We start from the raw sequence: 26475 nt of genomic DNA, 5'->3' as shown, positions 1-26475 counted from the left end.
AGCTGAGCCACAAGGGAAGCCCCCTAAAAGGGGTACATCTATCTAAACCAGGGTTTCTTAGCCTTGGTGCTGTGGACATTCGGGGCCAGGTCACACTTTGTGATGGGGCCGTCCAGTTCATTGCAGGATGTTTAACGGCAAACTTGGCCTCTACTTAGTAGAGGCCAGTAGCACCCATTCCCCCAGTTGTAACTACTAAAAATGTCTCTAGATGTTGTCAAATGTCCCCATGAGAGCAAAGGTGCCCCTGGTTGGAAGCTACTGCTCTAAACTGGAAAGAGGATGATGGATGAAAAAGAGTAGAAAGGCAGGATTAGAGAACATTGTGAGTGATCAGGTAGGGATGACAGTGACAACAAAGAGTCTCCTTGGGACTGTAGGTTCATGGCCAAGGGCAAGAAATGGAAATGCAGCAATGGATCACCTGGGGCACTTTTCCTGGCGTGGAACATCGAACTCCAGACCCCTTATGGCTATCCCAAACTCAGGTGAGACATCTGGGGCAACTTCTCCCGCTGAACCTCAGCTTCTGGCACAGGGCTGGCTGTATGGTAGAAGCCTGCAGAGTCTTTGTTGGTGTGTGCATGAGCTCACATTTGTAAAGTAGTCCCTGAGGCCACCTGCCATCATTTCTTTTATTAAGAAAGTTCATCCATGATCATGCTGCCCAGACCACCTTGCTATTGCCCCACGAAGCACTGTTTTTATGGACATGGGCTTTGACACATTCAGCCTACGCTGAGGAACATCATACAAAAAAATCTCCCGTTAAACTGGTGACTCTGTTCAGAGCCATTTTATTATTTTTTATTATTTACCTTTTATTTGGCTGCACCAGGTCGTAATTGTGACATGCAAGATCTTACAGTGGCAGCATGTAAGCTCTTAGTTGTGACATGTGGGATCTAGTTCCCTGCCCAGGGACTGAACCCAGACTTCTTGCTTTGGGACCACAGAGTCTTAGCCACTGAACAACCAAAGAAGTCCACAGAACAATTGCATGTAGCTCATTGATCACACGTTACAGAATGCCACATTTGTAAGAAGCCAGTGGGAGAGATGTCCCTCTGGCTTCTGTACCAGTAATAAACATATGAATCATAAAAGTAAACAAGTGATTTGTTTTTTCACCTTGACCCTTGAATCATGGAGCTGGTCATGTTCCTCACTTTGTTCTGATTGCTGGGGAAGGTTAGAGACCCATTGATGACCCACTTCTGGCAAGCAGGCAGGTTCTTTGAGCATGAATTGGGGTATTTTTGCCGGCATCCATTTTGTTGACTTTCTTTTTTACTCTTTGACTTGACCGATAGTTTACTTATTTTCAATTGCATTATGTTACATGTATTTAGCGAGTCACTTTTAATCTATTTTGGAATAAGGTAGCAAATGCTTTGGGAAAAAAAAAAAACAGAATGGGGTTCTTCATGCCGTGTGTTCGCGCTCAGTCACACCTGACTCTTTGTGATCCCATGGACTGTAGCCTGCCAGGCTCCTCTGTCTGTGGGATTAACCCGGCAGGAATACTAGAGCAGGTTACTATTTCCTTCTCCAGGGGATCTCCCCACCAAGGGCTCAAAATTGCGTGTTCCGCCACTCCTGCACGGACAAGCGGATTCTTTACCACTGAACCACCATGGTGGCCTGGGTCAATGTCCAGGCCCGGACTGATGCCTTTCTAGCTCCTGACCTTCTTTGATCTTGAATGTTGATTTTTCCATGGTCACTGTTACTGTAATCCAGTGTTGGTTTCTCATTCCTGATCTCCATCATTTCCGTGACAATATGCAACAGTATCATGAGAACGTAATTGTAATTCCAATCCAAGAAGAAGCAAAAGAGACAACAGCACAGAGCTGTAGAACAGCACGAAACCACAGGGAGATCAATGCGAGGTCATTCTCTGTTCTCAGATAATAGCATTGAGACTCCTGGGGAATGCAGAGTCCATGGCCCAGGTGACAAAGGATCCGCAGTGAGAAAAAGCGGTAACCAGAGTTATTGCCTAAATTATTGTTCTCTTTGCATTTTGAATTTCCTCTTTAGAATTCATTCCACTCTGCGTATTTCTCTCCTGAAAATTCATGTCACTCTTCCAAACAGTTCTGATGGAATATTGAATGAGATGCCCTTTGACTGTTTAGCTGTGAATTGAGAGTGCAGAACTCACTGTTATTAACATAGCGTTTCAATAGTCCATCAACTATTGGAATATAAATTGAGGATCTGTAGGAGGCATATTATAGCTGATTCCTATCATTCCTTTTTGAGCATCTAAACCTTTCTCTCCGGTAGCAAATAAGTAGAAGGATTCATCAAATGACTCTTTCAGTTCCAAGTGAATGAAGCACAATGTTAAGTAGCTTTAATCAAAAAGTACAGCCATTGGCCATGTAAACATGAAATTCAGGGACAGACCACTCTTCTGCCTGGGCTGGAGCCCACGCCTCCAGCAGGGTCTCTCCCTGTACTTAGATCTCAGCCTGGCTCAACCCCCTGCAGCTTCAGGTGGCTGTTATCTTCGTTTGGGCAACAGGATCTAGACAGTCTCACAGTTACAGCTTCTGGCCAAGCACACCTAGAGGAAGAGATTTTTCTTTCAGTGTCCACACGCTGATTACAAGAGCATCCACAAGGGGGCCTGATGAACCAACACCAGTGGCCAGTTGTTGTTCAGTCCCTCAATCGTGTCTGACTCTGTGCAACCCCAGGAGCTGCAGCAGTCCAGGCATCCATGTCCTTCACAATCTCCGGGAGCTTGCTCAAACTCATGTCCATTGACTTGGTGATGCCATCCAACCATCTCATCCACTGTAGTCCCCTTCTCCTCCTGTCCTCAATCTTTCCCAGCATCAGGGTCTTTTCTAATCAATTGGTTTTACACATCAGGTGGCCAAAGTATTGGAGTTTCAGCTTCAGGATCAATCCTTCCAATGAATATTCAGAGTTAATTTCCTTTAGGATTGGCTAGTTTGATCTCCTTGCAGTCCAAGGGACTCTTGAGAGTCTTCTCCAACACCGCAGTTCAAAAGCATCAATTCTTCGGTGCTCAGCCTTCTTTATGGTCCAGCTCTCACATCCATACACAACTACTGAAAAAACCATAGCTTTGACTAGACAGACCTTTGTTGGCGAAGTAATGTCTCTTCTTTTTAATATCCTGTCTAGGGTTTGTCATAGTTTTTCTTCCCAGGAGCAAGCATCTTCTAATTTAATGGCTGCAGTCACCATCTGCAGTGATTTTGGAGCCAAGAAAATAAAGTCTGACACTGTTTCCACTGTTTCCCCATCTGTTTCCCATGAAGTGATGGGACCGGATGCCATGATCCTAGTTTTCTGAATGTTGAGTTTTAAGCTAACTTTTGCCCTCTTGTCTTTCATTTTCTTCAAGAGACTCTTTAGTTCTTCTTCCCTTTCTGCCATAAGGGTGGTGTCATCTGCATATCAGAGATTATTGATATTTCTCCCAGCAACATTGATTCCTGCTTGTGCTTCATCCAGCCCAGCATGTCTCATGATATACTCTGCATACAAATTTAAAAAATAGGGTGACACTATACAGCCTTGACATACTCCTTTCCCAATTTGGAACCAGTCTGTTGTTCCATGTCCAGCTCTAACTGTTGCTTCTTGACCTGCATACAGATGTCTCAGGAGGCAGGTCAGGTGGTCTGGTATTCCCATCTCTTAAAGAATTTTCCATAGTTTGTTGTGATCCACACAGTCAAAGGCTTTAGCGTAGTCAATGAAGTAGATTTTTTTTTTTGGAATTCTCTTGCTTTTTCTATGATCCAATGGATGTTGGCAATTTGATCTAAATCCAGCTTGAACATCTGGAAGTTCTTGGTTCATATACTCTTGAAGCCTAGCTTGGAGAATTTTGAGCATTACCTTGCTATCATATGAAATGAGTGCAGTAGAAATGCATAAATTTCCTAGTCATCTTTTCCCTCTTTGTTGAGAAGAAGCAGGAATCATCAGACATCCAACAGGTACACCTTAAGTGAGGAGGGAAAATCCCACATGAACTAGAAATAGGGGAATGCAGAGTGTTTTGAGACCACACATTCTGCAACCAAATGGTGTCTCTTATGCACTTTTCTTGAACATAGACAAAAAAAAATCACTTCATCATACAAAGTCAGTATTACCATGATACCAAAATTGGGTCAGGACAAAGGTAGGAAAATTTGAGCTAGTGTCAATTGTGACATTTGATGCAAAAATCCTAAATGAAAAACATGAATCCAGTTTTTAAAAGTATATATAGTATATGTTATATATAGTATACTTCTATATGATGTGTATATTTATTATATACATGTTATATATAATAGATACATATATGTGTGTCTTACTTACTTAGATATACATATATGAGTGTGTTTATCAAGTAAGGTTTAGTTTAGAAATGCAAAGACATTTTAATGTTAAAAAAAATCCTCTGAACCCACTCAATAAAATTTCTTAGCAATCTGGACAGCAACTTTCTTAACTGGATAAATGTTATCCAGTGGCAGTTGTCCAGTGGTTAAGACTCCACACTCCCAATGCAGGAGGCACGGGTTCAGTCCCTAGTCAGGGAACTAAGAGCCACATGTGTGGCCAAAAAAAAAAAAATGTTATTCACCAAATGTCTACAGCAAACAATTTATTTAATAGAGTTTATTAGATTCCAGAACAAAATGAAAATGCACAATCTCACCTCTTGTAACCAGTGTTTTACTGGAGGCCCTGGATAGTAAAATAAAATAAGGAAAAAGAAGCAGGGGGCATAAGGATTGCAAGGATATATGAACATGGCAGCTGTTGTGGAAGAATCATCATCTTCATGTAATAAGTGGAAAAAGTGGGGCTTCCCTGGTGGCTCAAGAAGTAAAGAATCTGCCTGCAATGCGGGAGACCTGAGTTTGATCCCTGGGTCAGTAAGATCCCCTGGAGAAGGAATGGCAACCTATTCCAGTATTCTTGCCTGGAGAATCCCCATGGACAGAGGAGCCTGGTGGGTTCCCATCCATGGGGTTGCAAAGAATTGGACATGACTGAGCAACTAACACTTTCACAAGTGGAAAAAGTGTTAGAAAAGTACTATAACTAAGAGGTCAGCCAAGCTGCTAGATTCAAGATACACATAAGCAATTCCAGAGTACATCTTCCCCTAGCAGTGACCTGTGAGTACATCTTACTTTAAAAGACTATCTTCACAAATAAAATCTATTTTAAAATATCATAACAATAGGGAGGTTTCACATGTATACCTATGGCTGATTCATGCTGATGTATGGCAGAAACCAACACAATATTGTAAAACAATTATCCTCCAATTAAGAATAAATTTAAAAAACAGTAATGAAGTGTGATAATAACAACGATGATAATAAAAATATCATAATAAAAATGCATACATGCCAGGCTTTTAAGTAGAAAATTATAAAGCTTTATTGACAAGCATAAAAAGAAGACCAGACATTTAGATCATAAACTAGCCATTTCTTCGCTCTCTCTGGCTCCCAATCTCTGTCATATGGGACTAGATGGCATTTAAGGTTCCTCCCATTTCTGGAGCTCTCCACCCCATAAGCACAGGATCCGTCACCTCTTCTATGACTGAATCAGGTTCCCTCCCCTGGTCTGCACACCCAGGTCAGGGAAACACAGCAGTGTGCAACTGCAGCAGCATCCCAACAGTGGGTAATTGTAATTGAGGCAAGACTAAGGGGTCTGGGTCCTTGTTTTCACCCTAACACTGGCTCACTGAGGCCCTTCTTCCCTCTTCTGTCCAACAAGAGGGATAGCCTGGCTGGCCCAGGATATAATAGTCAAGGATCTGAGACACAGATCTAAGCATCCAGAACAACATCCTGTCATTCTGCAATGCCCTTATTACAGTCCATGGTTCCATGTGGATTGTGACAACATTTTATGATGTGATTCTAGTTTATAATTGTTTGACCCCATTCTTAGAGTTTATCTGTTGTCTCTTTGAGCCATAAAAGGCCTAAGTGCATTTCTTACTGCTTTGGGGAAAAAATACTCCCCAAAACATAGTGCTCAAAATACAATCACTTAATTATCTCATGTTCTGTGAATTGACTGGGCTCATCAGGGTGGTTCTTCTGCCCCGCGTGATGTCAGCTGGGGCTATAACAAAATATCCAAATTCCCAAAGGGTCACTCCCAAGGCTGCTAATTGGCAATGGCTGGCACTGGGTGCTCAGCTGAGGCTGTCGAGTGGAGCACCTTGGTTTTCCTTCTTGTGGTCTCCCCATAGAGCTTGAGCACCAGCTGGGTTCCAAGCAGCCATCCATGTAGAAATTGCCAGTTCCCTTAAAGCTTGGGTGTTTCTTGCCAGAGCATCACTACCTTCTAGGGCTGCAGAAACAAGCTCCTCGTGGGGAGTGGCACATGTCGGGAGGACAGGGGAATGGAGTGGAGAGGAGACTGCAGCTTTGGAGACCTTACTGAAGTCCATTGTTGTTGTTCAGTCAATGAGTCATGTCCGGTTGTTTGCAACCCATGGACGCAGCACGCCAGGCTTCCCTGTCCTTCACCATCTCCCAAAGTTTACCCAAACTCATGTCCATTGAGTCAGTGATGCCATCCAACTATCTCATCCTCTGTCATCCCCTTCTCCTCAATCTCCCAGCATCAGGGTCTTTTCCAGTGAGCCAGCTCTTCGCATCAGGTGGGCAAAGTATTGGAGATTCAGCTTCAGCATCAGTCCTTCCAATGAATATTCAGGATTGATTTCCTTTACAATTGACTGGTTTGATCTCTTTGCAGTCCAAGAGACTCTCAAGAGTCTGCTTCAAAATCACAATTCGAAAGCATCAATTCTTTGGTGCTCAGCCAGTGTCTACTTAAAGCACGCACTAAAAGTGAAGTAATGTGTTGGAGACCAGGATTGGTTCAAGAGCCATTTGTCAGCTCAGAGCCAGAGGACTGGTACTTCACCATAGGGCACTGTGACTTAGTATCGGTGCCTCTCTCTGAGCCTCAGCTTGCGCTTCTGGAAAGTGGCGCCATTGGTCTTGAGGCCATGGGAGACATCTCCATCCCTAACTTTCTCTGCTCCTCGGTGCTCCTAGGTACTCCTTCCAGGATGAGGAGGACATGTTCATGGTGGTGGACCTGCTGCTGGGAGGGGATCTGCGCTATCACCTGCAGCAGAATGTACATTTCACAGAAGGGGACGTGAAGCTCTACATCTGTGAGCTGGCCCTGGCCCTGGAGTATCTGCAGCGGTACCACATCATCCACAGGTAACATCATCCCCAGCGGGATGCCAGGGGGTGGGGTGTGATGGGAGCAGTCTGCAGCCATGGAGAGTATTTTCTCACTGACATTCTTTAGACATGGCAGTACGTGGAGATCATAAAAAGCAGAGCAACATCATTATTGCTCATACCTTCTCTGTGAACAGCCTACTCCATTGTCACCTGCATTGAGGTGAAACACCGCCACTGCCCGTGTGCCCTCCTGTCCTGGTACGCACTGCTAACAGACATGGCTGCCCTTTGCTTTTCCATTCTGGTATGTCTTGGGGAGCCTGGAGTGTTCAGACTCGGGTTAGAAAGAGTGGCGTGAGTTGGGAACATGAGGGATTCTACTCTCTTACTTTCCATACCTTGAAATCAATGCTGTCATCGTGGAGGATTTCTTCCTCTTACAAAGCTTCGGTGCTGGCTTTGGGCTCTGGATATAAGCCCTGAGTTTCCGCTGCTTCCTTAGGACCTTGACTTTTCCCTGCCTGTGCACAGCGCAGATGAGTAAGGTAAGTTTGACTGCAGAGGCAGGAGGCCAGCAAGAGGCTTCAGATAGCAATGGGATCCTTGTTGTTTAGTCGCTAAGTCATGTCTGAGTCTTTTGTGATCCTGTGGACTGTAGCCCACCAGGCTGTCCTGTCCATGGGATTTTCCAGGCGAGAACACAGGTCATGGTGGAAGATCTCCTTCTCCAGGAGATCTTCTCAATCCAGGGATCAAACCTGCCTCTCCTGCATCTCCTGTGCTGGCAGGTGGATTTTTACCATTGAGCCACCAGGGAAGTCCAGCAGTGGGATCCTTAATGAAGTCTTCTCTCTGACCACAGAGGAGGGGGCATGAGTGGCTGCAGATCTGTGCACCATGGTCTTGCATTGTGCCTGGAGGGTCTTCTTCTAACTTGTACAATTTGGGAAGATTTGGGAAAGACAAGGACTTGAATTTCAGGGTAAAAATGGAAGATTAAGCACACACACGTGCGCGCATGCATGCGCACCCACCCACCCACACACACACACACACACACACACACTCTTACATTTTCTCACTTCTAAAATCTCCATAAAATGGAAATGAAGTACGTTTGAAAAATGGTAAATTCACAAAGATGGGGAAAAGAGGAGACTATAGCAAAACTCAGGGGAAATTGGAAAGAAGACGTTTCGTGGTAAGTGGCTTGTGACACCAGAAGCTGAATTTTGAGTTGTGTCTGGAAATAACCATGAATTGATAGATGCTAAATAATCTCTTAAAAAGCTCAGGAATGAATAGTCATCAACAATGATAGAAGGAGGAAGAAAGGATAAAAGAGAGGCTAAAATGTGGTGCAGGGTTTGAAATCCTTTTAAGACATTTTAAAAAGCACCAATCTGCTTGCCCATCCTGAATAACTGGATGTCTGTCCCTTGCTCTTCCAAGCAGAAGACTGAAGTCTTATTCGCTAAAGAGAGTGAAACAGAGAGTGTCTGAACTGAAGTACATTAAGCCTCTTGAGTTGGGATGCAGTACTGAAGATAGCACAACTAACTAGACGCATCCATACCAGATGCTGAGATACCACACCCACCCCGCTTCCAGCTGGGCTCAAGACTTCAGCTTCCAGGCTGGACACTGGAATGATTTCAATGGGGATGTGTCTGAGCCAAGAGGAAAGAGATTATGACATCAGAAGTTCCCCAGTTCCCTTGGAGTGTAGTTCACAGTCAGCGAGACCTGCTTCTTTTCTGTAAGCTCCCAACTAGGTTAGTGATGACTAAAGATTATTAGACATCCAGAGAAATCTTCTAACATGAGAGCCACGCAATCAAATTGGAAAAAGAGAAAAAGCTTGGAATAAACAGAGACTCTGCCAGGAGGAAGAACTATCAAAAGATTCATGCTCGGTATTTTCAGAGGAATGAACATATTTTTGCAACTGTAAAATAAATGCTATGTTTACTTAAAATTCAAAGAAAAAACTTCAGATCAGAGTTCTCATAAATTAAAAACATGAAAGTAGAAATGAAATATTCAAAAGATGTGCTGGAAGACAAAGTTAAGGATATTCCTTATGCAGTAGAATAAGGGGAAAAAAATATGAGAATTAGAGGGCCAGAACAGGAAGTTCAATATCAGACAGAGAAAGAAGAAAAGGAGAAAGAGAGAGACAGAGAGAAAGAAAGAAAATAGGGAGGGATGGAGGGGGTGAAGAAAAAGTGGGAAAACATCCCCTGGTGGCTCAGCTGGTAAAGAATCCGCCTGCGATGCGGGAGACCTGGGTTCGATTCCTGGGTTGGGAAGATCTCCTGGAGAAGGGAATGGCTACCCACTCCAGTATTCTGGCCTGGAGAAGTCCATGGGCTGTATAGTCCATGGGGTCGCAAAGAATCAGATACCACTGAGCAACTTTCACTTCACTTCATAGGGGGAAGAAATCAACAACGAAATAAAGAAAGTCTCTCAGACCTGAAATATATGCATTTCCAGATTGAAGGGTCCACCAAGGCTACAGGATAATGACTAGAAACAGACATAAATCAAAACAAAATTTCAAAGCCTCTAAATCTGCACAGAAGAACAGAGTATAAAGGCTGAGGAATCAGGATCCTTTGGGATTATCTATCACTAGAAGGTGGAGGAAACGTGCCAATCAATCAAATCTGAGATGTACGTTTTTACAAGTTCAAGGTCTCAAAAAATGTCTCTCATATATCTTGTCTCAAGTAGTTAGAAAATGACATCAGTTCAGTTCAGTTCAGTCGCTCAGTTGTGTCCGACTCTTTGCAACCCCATGAATCGCAGCACGCCAGGCCTCCCTGTCCATCACCAACTCCCAGAGTTCACTCAAACTCACATCCATCGAGTCTACTAAAATGAAGGGCTAAATCAAGGAGGAAGAAATGGAATATGGAAAGCCGGAGCTCCAGCAAAGGAGAGAAAGAGGCATAAGAAATCTTAACGATGATGGGCGGGTCATCAATGTCAGCTGTGCCTAAGGTGTAGACCATGACTAGTTCTGATTGGAGTCAGATCAAAAGACCCTCAGAGAGTCTTCTTTAGGAAGAGTGAGCTGATAAAAATGGCTAAGATATCTGGCTGCCTTGAGAGATTTATTTACTTGGTTAAGAATCTGAAGTTGAATAAATGAGGTCAGGAGAAAAAACCTCAACAATAAAAAGAAGGTAATTTTTAACTCCAAGGAATCAAAGTGTTAGCTAGGACATTGGATATCATACAGTTTACTACATGAAGCATCTCTGTGTAGCAAGCTTAGTCATAATCCCCTAAACCCTGAAAGCTGACCTAACCAGAAAAATATATTAATACCCCACTGGGGAAGTGAGGGAGTGGGGAGATGAGTGTGTCTCTTGGGGACACACAAAGGAAAAAGACTGTTATACACTCTTTCTTTCATCCACAGTGGGAAGACAGTAGATAGAGCTGGAAACTGAAAAGTCAATGAGTCCTATACATTTCGAGATAAGGAGCTAAATACCAAAATTATAGCCTGAGACAGATGAATGGGATGGAGAGGGAGAAGTGGGAGAGAAAGTGATATGAATTGTTGCTAAAAATTGTAACAAAACTTTCAGTACAGTTTCATTCTTGGAATTGTTCAGATGTATAATTTTGACACAAATAGTAGCAAACATGACCGAATGCAAATGAAGAAGAAGGAGGAAGAGAAGAAGTATTTAGAAAGAGGAAGGGGGAAGAGGCGAGGCTGTAGTAGTCGCCATGGTAACAGGAGTAGTAGTAATAGCCCCAGCAGCCTTAGCCATATAGGAGTAAAGGGCATGCTCAATGAAATGCGGCCTGTTTACTGAGGCGCATTGTTCATTCACACAGTCAAAGACTCGCTTTTGCCCCCAGGAATTCTGGCTCTAGAATCTCTGCTTGTAAGCCCTGTGCTATATTTGGTACAGAAGGTCATTCAGTAGCAGAGAAGAGTCTGTGGGCTGGCTGGGCTGCTTTGGAGGCATTGAAAGGAGTGAGCTCTTTACCAGTCTCTTGTACCAGTGTCATTCACCAATTTTCAGTCATTGCTCTGCAAGTGTGCAGTAGATGTGCAATAGAATAGCAATAGAAGATCTGTTCGCCTACATCCCCCCAGACTGAGTCTTTGTGGCCCTGGGTGAGACAGAGGCCAGCATCCCAGGGCAGACAGACCAGGCGACAATGAAACTGTCAGTTAAGAGCATGGTGGTTAGGGGACTTCCATGGCACTCCGCTGGTTAAGACTTCCCCTTTCAACACAAGAGGTGCAGGTTCTGTCCCTGGTTAGGGAGCTAAGAGTCCACATGCCTCAAAGCCAAAAAACATAAAGCAGAAGCAATATTGTGACAAATTCAATAAAGACCTTAAAAATGGTCTACATCACACACACACACACACACACACACACACACACAAACTAAAAAGAAAAAGAGCATGGTTGTTGGAACCATTTCATTATATTTCAATAAATATTTTAAAGTTGCTCTCTTTGGGGGTCATCTGTCCTCAGATTCTAAATCTACCTTGGAGAAAAGGAGCTGTCCAACAGTATAGGGAAATTGTTTTTAAAAAATCCTCTAAGTAAATGGAATTACCTTACCATTTGTAAACTTACAGACTTGGCAGAGATTTGAGTCTGGTTTTCTCCCTCTCCCATATGGTTCAACAAATCTCTTTTTCACTGTATGTGTGTGCACAGACCTGAAATGAAGTGTGTCTGTATTCACCGTGCATAGACAGTGTTGGGCAATGTTTTTCATTCATTCAGCAGCTGATCTTATAAGTCCCCCACTGTGTACGTACAAGACATTTTCAGTGCCATATTTTATACAGACTGATGAATGTTGCTTCTTCCCAAGTAGCCACACTTGCAAGTGGTAGAATCCTACAAATGCAAGCCTGAGTTGAATTGCCAGCAATTTCTTATCTTCTGTCTTGGTGGACTTGGACATGTGACTTCACTTTTCGGACCTCTCTTTCCTAATCTGCAACATGGGCCTGATGGCATCTGCTTTGCTGGGCTCTGATGCGAATTCCATGAGAAAAAGTTCATAAAGGATTTAACTGTGCCTCAGAGGGGGTGCGGTGGGGCCTTACTTGCCTCATTCCTCTTCCTTTCATCTGAGGAGTTGACTTTGAAGCCAGGTGTTTATTTATTCTCAGTGGTGATAAACCTCCATCCTTTGAGGCTGATGTTGAGGATTTGTAGAATATAAAAGGGATATATGTATGCCGCTGGCTGATTCATGTTGAGGTTTGACAGAAAACAGCAAAATTCTATAAAGCTATTATCCGTCAATAAAAAATAAATAAAAATTTAAAAAAAGGTATTTCAGAGTATAACCCAGTGAGTCTGAAAGCACTGAAGCAGGGAAATACCACTGTGGGTTCAAAATAAATCATTGTTTTAAAACAATTAGAAGATCTACTTTTTAAGCTGTGGTCCATATACACAATGGAGTATTACTTAGTCACTAAAAAGAATACATTTGAATCAGTTCTAATGAGATGGATGAAACTGGAGCCTATTATACAGAGTGAAGTAAGCCAGAAAGAAAAATACCAATACAGTATACTAACGCATATGTAAGGAATTTAGAAAGATGGTAATGATAACCCTTTATGCGAGATAGCAAAAGAGACACAGATGTATAGAACAGTCTTTTGGACTCTGTGGGAGAGGGAGAGGGTGGGATGATTTGGGAGAATGGCATTGAAACATGTATAATATCATATAAGAAATGAATTGCCAGTCCAGATTCAACGCAGGATACAGGATGCTTGGGGCTGGTGCACTGGGATGACCCAGAGGGATGGTACAGGGAGGGAGGAGGAAGGGGGGGAGTCAGGATGGGGAACACGTGTACACCCGTGGCAGATTCATGTTGCTGTATGGCAAAACCAATGCAATATTGTAAAGTAATTAGCCTCCAATTAAATAAATTTAAATTAAAAAAAGAAGAAGATCTACTTTTTAGAGCACTTGAGTTGGCTCTTCATTCTTCCAAAACACTTTGGGCTAAGAAGCGTGCCAGCCCTGGGAGGAAAATGACCGGTGGGACCCTTTGCCTGCAGCAGGGGGCACTCCCCTAGGGGCCAGATTACTGCAGTCCAGAGGGAGTACCCAGGACAGGACATCACATGTCCTGGGGCAGAAGGGAGCTCTGAAGAGGGCACCCAGCCCAGACCGAGGTGGGGGGCAGGGCAGGGAGCACCGAGGAGGCTGGCAAGTCTTCCTCTGGGACGTGCATCTGTGATTTGTAGGACAAATAACCATTAACTCAGAGAAGAGGAATGCAGGAGACACTGGGCAGATGGGCTCCTAGAGAGAATCTGAGTGGGTAAAGCCTGCACTGGTCCACTCAGTAGGGGGCACGTCCTGAGACCCCCACTGATGTTAATCATTGATGGGTTGAAGTTTGGGAATGACCTAGCTCAACTGGTAATCAAGAATAACCTCCACTGAAGGCCCCTCCCCGGAGGGCTCTTCAGCCAGAGATGGTCACTAGGTACCCAGAAGGGCCAGGTCATAGAAAATCAGATGAGTAACAACAGCGCCAGTGAATCAAGCTTATTAAACTCTTATGTGTCAACACTACCTTAAACTAGACATATGAATATATGCTTACATACAAACATGTGTATATGTGTGTTCACATATGTGTGTGCATGTATACGGGCTTCCCAGGTGGCATTAATGGTAAAGAACCCTCCTGCCAATACAGGAGATGTAAGAGACATAGGTTTGGTCTCTGGGTCAGGAAGATCCCCTGGAGGAGGGCATGGCAACCCACTCTAGTATTCTTGCTGGAGAATCCCATGGACAGGGGAGCCTTGCAGGCTATAGTCCATGGGGTCACAAAGAGTGACATACTTTTGAAGCAACTTAGCATGTGCAGATATGTGCATATGCATATGTTAATATACATATAAATATCATCTCATTTAATTCTCATGTCAGTCCAAGGGCAAGATACTATGATTATCCTCATTTGTCATGGTTGATTGGACAGTTTGCACCCTGACACACAGCTGGAAGGTCATAAGCCAGGTTTCAAACCAAGACTCTCTGATCTCAGTTCTACCTTGGACCTCACACTGATGAGCATGCTCTTTCCTGACTTTCTTATCTTTCAAAATGCATTGAACTGTTGATAGAGCACTTATATGAGGGAGGGTGCTTCCACATCTGAAAAAACAATATGCACAGATGGATCTCATCAACCCCCCCAGGAAGGCTGTATTCTAGCAGTGGCCATGAAGCAAAGAAGGCTTCTAGTAGTGATGCCCCTAGCCTGTAAGTCACACCTGACTTACTGTCTGGCACAGGGTAAGTGCTCCATAACTATATATTGAATCAATGAAGAAATACTCAAGAGAGGAAAGACATGCCTTACTTGAAATTACTTGAAAACGCAAGTTCAAATGCAGTGGGTCACTACCTATATCTTGCACAGCTTCCTATAATTTTTCTGCCCAAATATCCCTTGATATCTGAAGAGTCAGCCTCTCAAAAGTTTCCCAAAGTAGCTTGCCACAAACATGAGATTCCTTTGAAATCTCATGTTTGATGTTAAAAATTTCGCGGTTTCACTGCAAAATATAGTCATAATTCTTTTGATACATAACTACCTTTCATCACAGAAATAAAGGATATGAACAATAAAGGCTTCTCGGAGTCTCCTTGATGAATGGCAGGTGCTGTTGTATTACATCTATCAATTTGGGGAAAATGAACTGATCTGAAGAGAGCTCATGGCTCAGCTGAGGTTCAGGGCACCAGTAATTCTTTCCTCTATCTTGTAATTTTAGATCCAGTCCAATCCAAATATGACCTGGTAAACAGCAAGCTTGTTCACTGTTTAGAACAGAGCAGAGACCTAAATGCTAACTAAAGTGGCTTAAGGGAAATATTCTCGAGCTTCTTTTGGAGAAAAATTTTCACCAGTGAGGTTACTTCTATCAAATTGTTGTCTGAAAATGCCTGAAAGCCCTAGGGCCATATCTTTCACTCCCTTGGGAAAAATCTCTCAATGAAGTCTGATTATTTATATAGTGCATTTTGTTTTGCTTCCAGCCCCGAATCTGTATCACATGCAAATGAACTCACAGTCTCAAAAGTTTGTAATCGCAGTGATCCTTCACGTCATCAGATTCACAAGCTTCCTTTCCAAGACAGGCATCTCGTAGATGTATGAAAAGTATCTACATCTTTGTCTCGTAGTTGTTGATTGAAAGTATTCAGCCGTGAGAAAATATCTGCTTAATGCGTCAAATATTTGTGAAGCCCTTTCTATCATTAAAGCTAATTATAAAATTTATTTGAGGTTTTCTTTCTAATGATCTTTGTCAGAAATCTTTTTTTTTTCCTCTGTTTTTACCTTTAGGAAGGATAATAGTTTAATCCTGAAACACAGCAAGCAATTTTCTTTAAACTAGCATTATTTTTGAGAAGAGCAAATTTTCCAAAGTTATTTCTCATTTCTACAAATTGTCTAAAAGATAAGGATACAATGCTGTTTTATAGCTTATCATTTTGTTATCAAGTCCAAGCTCATACTGCTCACCACATGCGAGTGTGCATGCTCAATCGCTCAGTCATGTCTGACTCTCTGTGATCCCATGGTCTGTAGCCTGCTAGGGCCCTCTGCCCATGAGATTTTCTAGCAAGAATACTGGAGTGAGTTCCCATGTCCTACTTCCAACTACTCACTGCATGACAGGTCTTTTAATCAAAAGACAAGTTGGGGCAAGAAATAGTGACTTTATTTGGAAAGTGAGCGAATAAAGATGGAAGACACACACAAGAAGATGGAATACTCCTGTCCCAAAGGACTACCTTGTCTGAGTTAGAATTCAGGCTTCTTTTGTACTAAACGAGGAGGGAATAAAATTAAACATTTCTGATTCCGGTCAGCTTCCAGAGTTCAGTCCAGTTCAGCTGATCAGTCGACTCTTTGCAACCCCATGGACTGCAGCACACCAGGATTCCCTGTCCATCACCAACTCCCGGAGCTTACTCAAACTCATGTTCATCGAGTAGGTGATGCCATCCAACCGTCTCATCCTCTGTCATCCCCTTCTCCTCCCACCTTCAATCCTTCCCAGCATCACAGTCTTTCCCAAATGAGTCAGTTCTTCGCATCAGGTGGCCAAAGAAGTTGGAGTTTGGAGAAGACTGGAGTTTCAGCTTCAGCACCAGTCCTTCCAATGAACACCCAGGACTGATCTCCTTTAGGATGGACTGGTTGGATCTCCTTGCAGTCCAAGGGACTCTGAAGAATCTTCTCCAACACCACAGTTCTAAAGCATCAATTCTTCAGTGCTCAGCTTTCTTCACAGTCCAACTCTCACATCCATACATGACTACTGGAAAAACCATAGCTTTGACTAGATGGAACTTTGTAGGCAAGTAATGTCTCCGCTTTTTAATATGTTATTTAGGTTGATCATAGCTTCTCTTCCAAGAAGCAGGCATTTTTTTATTTCATGGCTGCAGTCACCATCTGCAGTGATTTTGGAACCCCCCAAAATAGTTTGTCACTGTTTCCATTGTTTCCCCATGTATTTGCCATGAAGTGATGGGACCAGATGCCATGATTTTAGTTTTCTGAATGTTGAGCTTTAAGCCAACTTTTTCACTCTCCTCTTTCACTTTCATCAAGAGGCTCTTCAGTTCTTCGATTTCTGCCATAAGTGTGGTGTCATCTGCATATCTGAGGTTATTGATATTTCTCCCGGCAATCTTGATTCCAGCTTGTGCTTCATCCAGCCCAGTGTTTCTCATGGTGTACTCTGTATATAAGTTAAATAAGCAGGGTGATAATATACAGCCTTGAGGTACTCCTTTCCCAATTTGGAACCAGTCTGTTGTTCCATGTCTGGTTCTAACTGTTGCTTCTTGACCTGCATACAAGATTTCTCAGGAGGCAGGTCAGGTGGTCTGGTATTTCCATCTCTTGAAAAATTCTCCAGTTTGTTGTGATCCACACAGTCAAAGGCTTTGGTGTAGTCTCTAAAGCCTCCAGAGAGAGTGAGTTAATTTCTTCCTTCCTGCAGTCATTCACAGGTGGCCCTGGTCAGGATATTTCCTGTGAGCTACAGAAAGATATTTTAGCTTGATGCCCATTACCTGGGAGACAAGGTTCCCAGAGATGGGCCATTATTTACACTTTAAGTTTATAGGAACTATCCCTTTAGTGAATAACTTGAATTAGAATACAAAGGTTCTTCCTTATTACAACATTTTGTTACTTATTGAATACACTGAGAAAAGAACGGAGTAAATTTTGTTTTTTGCTATGGAGAATAGGGTTAAGTCAAGATTTTATTTGTAACAGATAATATGTGTTCATGTTGCAAAGTTCAAATGATTCAAAAATGTGTAATTGAAAAATAATTCTCTGATTATCTTGAAGATTTTCATTTATTTAAAGTATATGCTCTTCAGGCTTTCTTTTTGAAGTCATCATTCATGTTCTCTGTGGACAATTTAACTTTTAAGTATTAACACAAAAAAAGTAAATGAAGCATGTGCATGTACACACACACAGGAGATTTTTGTCATTTTGTGTCTTTGGGTGGGTAGAGTTTAAGAAGGAGTATAATTACTCGCTAGGGCAGGGCTTGGAACTGAAAGTGAAAGTGTTAGTCACTCAATTGTGTTTGGCTCTTTGCAACCCCATGGGCTGTAGCCCACCAGGCTCCTCTATCCACGGGATTCTCCAGGCAAGAATACTGGATTGGGTTGTTATTTCCTCCTCCAGAGGATCTTTCTGACCCAAGGGATCAAACCTAGCACATAAGAATTTAAATGTAGTGCATTCTCCCCATATTTGGAACTTGTGATTGGAAGGTAACAAAATAGGAATCACTTTGTAAGATACTATACCCATGATGTAGATAAAAATTTGCTGGGCATGTTGCATGTGCCAGGCTCTATTTTAAGTGCTTTACAGGTATGACCTCACCTAATCCCAACACCAGGCAACAGAGACGGGGCCCATTATCAGCCCCATTTTACAGGTGAGACCAGAGTCTCATGGGGAGGAAATAACTTGCCTGAGAGCAAACAGTAAGTGGACACCTCAAGTCACCAAGCTCTTACTGTCTCTGTACTAATAGTAAGTGACAATCAGTTTCTCTATCATATTTACACATAGTATTGGTTATCCAAGCTTTTATGAAGGAAAAAAAACATGTGACTATCACCAAAAAGTGACACCTTTTGCTTTCACATGTACATGCAAATAGAACTCTATTTTCTGTGGTAATATTCACCTCTTCTGTCCCCGAAGCCCTTGGCGTTTCCAGATAGCTGCTCATTATCTTTTGGGGACAGCACTAGTTTTCAGCTTGGGGTGTCTGAACCGGTGGGGCTAGCATCTGTGTTCTCACTTTGGAATGCTTGTGTGTTTCTGATTTAATTTTCTTTTTGGTAAATAGAGTCACTCCCTTAGGCTTGTGCCTCCTGAATTCTGGAAAGAGAAACTGTCTTAACTGTTCGGTATAGTTGCCTATGTGTATTTTGTTGTCCTTTGAAATTAACTTTTATTGGAGCATAGTTGCTTTACAATGTTGTTTTAGTTTATGTTGTTGCTGTTGTTCAGTCGCTAAGTTGTATCCAACTCTTTGCAACCCCAGAGGACTTCCCTGTCCTTCACTATCTCCCAGAGTTTGCTCAAATTCATGTCCACCGAGTTAGTGATGCTATCTAACCATCTCATCCTCTGCCACCTTCTTCTCCTTTTGCCTTCAGTATTTCCCAATATCAGGATCTTTTCCAATGAATCAACTCTTCCAATCACTACTGAACAACGAATTGAATCAGTCATACATATAAATATATCCACTCCCTTTTGGACTTTTTTTTTTTTTCTGGCTGCATCATGCAGCCTGTGGGATCTTAGTTTCCTGACCAGGGATCAAAACTGCACCCCCTGCATTGGGAGTTTGTGAGCTCATGCACAGCATCTAACTGATCTGAAGCTCTGGTTTATTACCTGTAGCCAAAAATGGCAGTGGACCAAAAACTGCCCCTGCCACAAGATCCTAATTACTGAGCCCTGTGAATATGTTATATTCCCGGCAAAGGGGTTGCTCACCTGCAGTCTTTGAGATGGGGAGATTGCCCTGGATTTTCCACGTGGTCCGATGGAATCACAAGGCTCTTTAGAAGTGGAAGAAGAGGAACAAGAAGAGGTCAAAGGGATGCAATGTGAGCCCTCAGCCTTCACCCCAGGCTTTGCTGGCCTTGATGATGGAGGAAAGGGCCATGAACCAGGAAAGGCAGGTGGCTTCGAGAAGCTGGGAAAAGGAAGGAAACAGATTCTCCCCAAGAACCTCCAGAAGGAATGCAAACCCTGCCAGAACTATGACTTTCCTTTGGACCTCTGACCTCTAGACTGTAAGAGAACAAATTTTGTTGTTTTAAACCACTAAGTTCTGTGTGTTGATTTTATATCCTGCAACTTTACTATATTCATTGATTAGCTCTAGTAATTTTCTGGTGGAGTCTTTAGGGTTTTCCATGTAGAGGATCATGTCATCTGCAAACAGTGAGAGTTTTACTTCTTCTTTTCCAATTTGGATTCCTTTTATTTCTTTTTCTGCTCTAATTGCTGTGGCCAAAACTTCCAGAACTATGTTGAATAGTAGCAGTGAAAGTGGACACCCTTGTCTTTTTCCTGACTTTAGAGGAAATGCTTTCAATTTTTCACCATTGAGGATAATGTTTGCTGTGGGTTTGTCATAGATAGCTTTTATTATGTTGAGGTATGTTCCTTCTATTCCTGCTTTCTGGAGAGTTTTTATCATAAATGGATGTTGAATTTTGTCAAAGGCCTTCTCTGCATCTATTGAGATAATCATATGGTTTTTATTTTTCAGTTTGTTAATGTGGTGAATTACATTGATTGATTTGCGGATATTGAAGAATCCTTGCATCCCTGGGATAAAGCCCACTTGGTCGTGGTGTATGATCTTTTTAATGTGTTGTTGGATTCTGATTGCTAGAATTTTGTTGAGGATTTTTGCATCTATGTTCATCAGTGATATTGGCCTGTAGTTTTCTTTTTTTGTGACATCTTTGTCAGGTTTTGGTATTAGGGTGATGGTGGCCTCATAGAATGAGTTTGGAAGTTTACCTTCCTCTGCAATTTTCTGGAAGAGTTTGAGGAGGATAGGTGTTAGCTCTTCTCGAAATTTTTGGTAGAATTCAGCTGTGAAGCCGTCTGGACCTGGGCTTTTGTTTGCTGGAAGATTTCTGATTACAGTTTCAATTTCCGTGCTTGTGATGGGTCTGTTAAGATTTTCTATTTCTTCCTGGTTCAGTTTTGGAAAATTGTACTTTTCTAAGAATTTGTCCATTTCTTCCACGTTGTCCATTTTATTGGCATACAATTGCTGATAGTAGTCTCTTATGATCCTTTGTATTTCTGTGTTGTCTGTTGTGATCTCTCCGTTTTCATTTCTAATTTTATTGATTTGATTTTTCTCTCTTTGCTTCTTGATGAGTCTGGCTAATGGTTTGTCAATTTTATTTATCCTTTCAAAGAACCAGGTTTTGGCTTTGTTGATTTTTGCTATGGTCATTCCTATACACGAATAATGAGAAAGTAGAAAAAGAAATTAAGGAAACAATTCCATTCACCATTGCAACGAAAAGAATAAAATACTTAGGAATATATCTACCTAAAGAAACTAAAGACCTATATATAGAAAACTATAAAACACTGATGAAAGAAATCAAAGAGGACACTAATAGATGGAGAAATATACCATGTTCATGGATCGGAAGAATCAATATAGTGAAAATGAGTATACTACCCAAAGCAATTTACAAATTCAATGCAATCCCTATCAAGCTACCAGCCACATTTTTCACAGAACTAGAACAAATAATTTCAAGATTTGTATGGAAATACAAAAAACCTCGAATAGCCAAAGCAATCTTGAGAAAGAAGAATGGAACTGGAGGAATCAACTTGCCTGACTTCAGGCTCTACTACAAAGCCACAGTCATCAAGACAGTATGGTACTGGCACAAAGACAGACATATAGATCAATGGAACAAAATAGAAAGCCCAGAGATAAATCCACACACATATGGACACCTTATCTTTGACAAAGGAGGCAAGAATATACAGTGGAGTAAAGACAATCTCTTTAACAAGTGGTGCTGGGAAAACTGGTCAACCACTTGTAAAAGAATGAAACTAGATCACTTTCTAACACCCCACACAAAAATAAACTCAAAATGGATTAAAGATCTAAATGTAAGACCAGAAACTATAAAACTCCTAGAGGAGAACATAGGCAAAACACTCTCAATCTCAGACATAAATCACAGCAGGATCCTCTGTGATCCACCTCCCAGAATTCTGGAAATAAAAGCAAAAATAAACAAATGGGATCTAATTAAAATTAAAAGCTTCTGCACAACGAAGGAAAATATAAGCAAGGTGAAAAGACAGCCTTCTGAATGGGAGAAAATAATAGCAAATGAAGCAACTGACAAACAACTAATCTCAAAAATATACAAACAACTTCTGCAGCTCAATTCCAGAAAAATAAACGACCCAATCAAAAAATGGGCCAAAGAACTAAATAGACATTTCTCCAAAGAAGACATACGGATGGCTAACAAACACATGAAAAGATGCTCAACATCACTCATTATTAGAGAAATGCAAATCAAAACCACAATGAGGTACCACTTCACACCAGTCAGAATGGCTGCGATCCAAAAATCTGCAAGCAATAAATGCTGGAGAGGGTGTGGAGAAAAGGGAACCCTCCTACACTGTTGGTGGGAATGCAAACTAGTACAGCCACTATGGAGAACAGTGTGGAGATTCCTTAAAAAATTGCAAATAGAACTACCTTATGACCCAGCAATCCCACTACTGGGCATACACACCGAGGAAACCAGAATTGAAAGAGACACAGGTACCCCAATGTTCCTCGCAGCACTGTTTATAATAGCTAGGACATGGAAACAACCTAGATGTCCATCAGCAGATGAATGGATAAGAAAGCTGTGGTACATATACACAATGGAGTATTACTCAGCCGTAAAAAAGAATTCATTTGAATCAGTTCTGATGAGATGGACGAAACTGGAGCCGATTATACAGAGTGAAGTAAGCCAGAAAGAAAAACACCAATACAGTATACTAACACATATATATGGAATTTAGGAAGATGGCAATGATGACCCTGTATGCAAGACAGGGAAAGAGACACAGATGTGTATAATGGACTTTTGGACTCAGAGGGAGGGAGAGGGTGGGATGATTTGGGAGAATGACATTCTAACATGTATACTATCATGTAAGAATTGAATCGCCAGTCTATGTCTGATGCAGGATACAGCATGCTTGGAGCTGGTGCACGGGGATGACCCAGAGGGATGTTGTGGGGAGGGAGGTGGGAGGGGGGTTCATGTTTGGGAACGCATGTAAGAATTAAAGATTTTAAAATTAAAAAAAAAAAAATCTATGCCCCCCCCCAAAAAAATAAATAAACCACTAAGTTTGTGGTCCTTTGTCACAAGCCGAAACTAATACCCAACTACATTTGGATGTTGAAGGAATAAACTAAAATAATGTGTTGCATGTTTAAACTTCGTCCCCAGTAAGTGTTCAATAAACGTGAGTTTCTGTGACAAAAGTTACTGATGATGGTGTTGATGGTGATGAAGAAGAAGACGAAGCTGATGGTGATGATGATGATGGTGATATTTGAGAGCCTTACTCTAGCCCATCCTCCAGCCTCATCTCTTGCATCCTCTTTCTTTGGTTCCACCCACAGACTGTTTAAATTCACTTGTTCCAGACTCCTTACTTTTTTCCCGAGTTCATGCTGTCTTCCACTTCCATTCTTCCTTTGCATGGTGCTTTAAAATGCTTTTACTTACCCAGTCCACCTGGTTAAATTATTCCCAACTATTAGGATTCTCTGGTGGCTCAGATGGTAAAGAATCCACCGGCAGTGCAGGAGACCTGGGTTCGATCCCTGGGTTGGGAAGATCTGCTGGAGAAGGCCATGGCAACCCACTGCACTATTCTTGCCTGGAGAATCCCCATGGACAGAGGAGCCTGGCAGGCCGCAGTCCATGGGGTCACAGAGTCAGACACAACTCAGTGACTAAGCACATTAAGATTCACGGTGGAATTCTGAAGGCTATAGAGCAGGGTTTCTCAGTCTTGACAGTGTTGGTATTTTGGTCCAGATAATTCTTTCTGGTGATGGCCGACCTGTGCATTGAAGGACTTTTAGCTGCATTTGTGGTCTCTACCTTCTAGGTGCTTAAAGCCCTTCCTCTCCTTCCCTGCCAAGTGTGACAATCAAAAAATGTCCCCAGATATAGTCGAATATGCCTTGGAAGACAATGTCACCCCTGGTTGAGAATTACTGCTTTAGGGGATATCGCCCCAAATCCTGCTCCAAACCAACAGCTGTGCAAATACATGACTTTCCCAAGGAACACAACCCTCTGGAAAACCCGAGCACCACTTTACTGATAGCTGGGCTTGGACCCCAAACCTCAAAAAAGGCATTTCTAGGAACAGAGCCAGATGCCATGGAGCATCATCCCAGTGAGCTAATGAGGACTCTGCACCTTCAAACCAGAGGCCAGGAGACTGCATCTCACTCCTTGTGCCCAGGAGGATGTCACAGAGAGAAGTGGGCAGTAGGGATGATCAAACCTGCAGGAGGTGCTGAGCAGACTTACAGCCTGGCTGGGCCCAAGCCAGACACGTCCCTGGACGGGTCTGTGGTATGAGAGGAAGTAGATCAGGAAAGAGGTGGTTAGTTAAGGAAGAGTTGGGCTGCATGACTTTATTTCTGACTGCAAGGAAGGGAGAAGCAGAAAGAAGTGAGCCCACCTCTGCGCTCACCTTTCAGCACACAGTGGCCCAGTCCATTGCCTAGAATCCAACCTCTCAGCAGTCTTTAAAGAAATGAGGAAGAGAAGGATATAAAGCATTTAGCATCTTCTGCGTCCTCTCATTAGTTTCCTGTGGCTGCTGCAACAAAGTGCCACAAACTTGGTGGCTTAAAGCCACAGAAACTTATTCTCTCCCGGGTCTGGAGGCCAGAAGTCCAGGCTGTCAGCAGGGTTAGGGTTCTTTCTCTCTGAAGGCTCTGGGGGAGGATCCTTCCTTGTCTTCTCGCAGTGCCTTCTGATGGCTCTTGGTGTACCTTGGCCTGCAGCAAGATCACTCCAGCCTCCGCCTTCACCTTCATGTGACCTTGTGGTCCCTTCATCTCCACATCTCAAATCCCCGACTCCTTTCCCTTATAAGGCACCAGTCATAGGACCACCTCAAACCCAGGATGAGCTCATCTCAAGATTTTTAATTTCATTACCTCTCCAAAGAACCTATTTCTAAATAAGGTCACATTCACAGACAGAGGGGGTTAGGACTTAGACATTTTTGGAGGACCCAGTATAGCTTACACTGTCACCCTCCAGCTCCAAGCCACTCCTGTGTAAAGACTCCTAAATGGTCCAAGGAGAGATGGGTGGTTCCTCCTTTGGGCATCCTCTTCACACTTCAAGGAGGACTTCCCTACACTTGCTACTGTGTACTGGAGACCCCCCAGAAACTGTATATTCTTCCAAAAGGTGCTTTCAGAATTACCTATGTTCTGGTTCCTGATTTTAGGTTCTGGCACATAGTAGGTGTTTAATGTTTATGGCTCAGCAGCACTTTTTACAGTAGCCAAGACATGCCAACAACCTAAACATCCATCAACAGATTAATGGATAAAGAAGCTGTGGTATATATATATATATATATATATATATATATATATATATATAGTGGAATATTACTCAGCCATAAAAAAGAATGAAGCAATGCCATTTTCAGTGCCGTGGATGAACCTAGAGATTATCATACTTAGTAAAGCCAGACAGAGAAATACAAATATCATATGATGTCACTCATATGTGGAATCTAAAATATGACACAGATGAACTTATCTACAAAAGAGAAACAGACTCAGAAACATAGAGAATAAATCTTGTGGTTGCCAAGGAGGGAGGTGGTGGAGGAAGGTTGGACTGGGAGTTTAGGATTAGCAGATGCAAATTATTATACATAGAATGGATAAGCAACAAGGTCCTACTGTATAGCACAGGAAACTACATTCAATATCCTGTGATAAACCATATTGGAAAAGAATTTTTTTTAAAAAGAAAAAAAATGTTTATGCCTTAAATGAATGACTGAGGCCTAAGAAATTGAAACAGTTTTCCCAGGTAGTAGCTTTTCTGCTTTGACAGGCTTTGAAGTAAACTTAATCTCAGGATCACATTCATTCATTTAGTAAGTGTTTAATTGGCATGTACTGTGTGCCAGACAGCACAACAGAAATCCTGATACAAAAATAAGTGGCCTCTTTCTTCAAAACTCCAAATCTTCTTAATTACACATTGAGTACCTACTGTGTGCCTGCCACTGGGCTCCCAGGTGGCCTAGGGAGACAGACATACATTGACCATCTCAGCTGAGGTGGGAAGTGCTTGCTCAGAGCTTGTTCAGAGTGCTACTGCACACAGAGGAGCCAGGATTTAATTTGGCTTCAAGGGTCATTCAGGCTGCAGGGAGATGATGGTATCTGGGTTGGATTTTACTTGTAGGGGAGACAGGGCTATTTCCTGAGATTAAGCATTCTAGAAACATGGTCTCTGGGCAGCCTGAATATCTGTTTGCTGATGCCAGTAGAAATTGTTAAAACCCTTTTGAAAAGATATTTAGCAATAAGAATCAAGTACTTTTTAAATATTCATACATTTTGACCCATTGACTTCACTTCTTGGAATATGTTATAGGGCTCCAGTCTGACCTGCGTAAAAGGTTCTAAGCCTGAGGATATTTATTACACTGTTGCTATAATAACCAATAATTTTGAAATAACCTAAAGGAAAGAAATCAGCTTAGTAAAGTGTGTACCTACTTTTAAGAGACCTGAGACTATGATATGCTTATATATATAGTGCTTACTGTAGAAATCCTGTGATATTAAAAAGCTATTTTTATGATTTTGGAAGAAAATTATAGCTTATAAAATTCCATGACTATGTAAAGAAATGTCTGCTTATTAAACAAACAATTTTCCAGGGCACTGGGGCTCAAGGGAGATTTTCTTTTTCTTTTTTTTCCTATTTTGAAATTTTCTTGAATGTCATCCTTTTAATGAAGAAAATCAAAACATAGATTTC

At 42.1% G+C, this 26475-nt stretch overlaps 1 protein-coding gene across 1 annotated transcript in view; it reads left to right on the top strand.

Moving 5' to 3' along the window:
* Window positions 1–26475, top strand: part of STK32B (serine/threonine kinase 32B) — a 361674-nt gene that overhangs the window by 211125 nt on the left and 124074 nt on the right. Inside the window, exon 4 of the mRNA XM_018049721.1 lies at window positions 7089–7262. Coding sequence (XP_017905210.1) covers window positions 7089–7262 — 174 coding nt within the window. The remainder of the gene's footprint in view (window positions 1–7088; window positions 7263–26475) is intronic.

The sequence above is a fragment of the Capra hircus genome, chromosome 6 (assembly GCF_001704415.2).
Source record: "Capra hircus breed San Clemente chromosome 6, ASM170441v1, whole genome shotgun sequence".
Classification (NCBI taxonomy): Eukaryota; Metazoa; Chordata; class Mammalia; order Artiodactyla; family Bovidae; genus Capra; species Capra hircus.
Note: the sequence above shows the minus strand (reverse complement) of the source record. Positions and strands in the feature narration are given on the sequence as shown.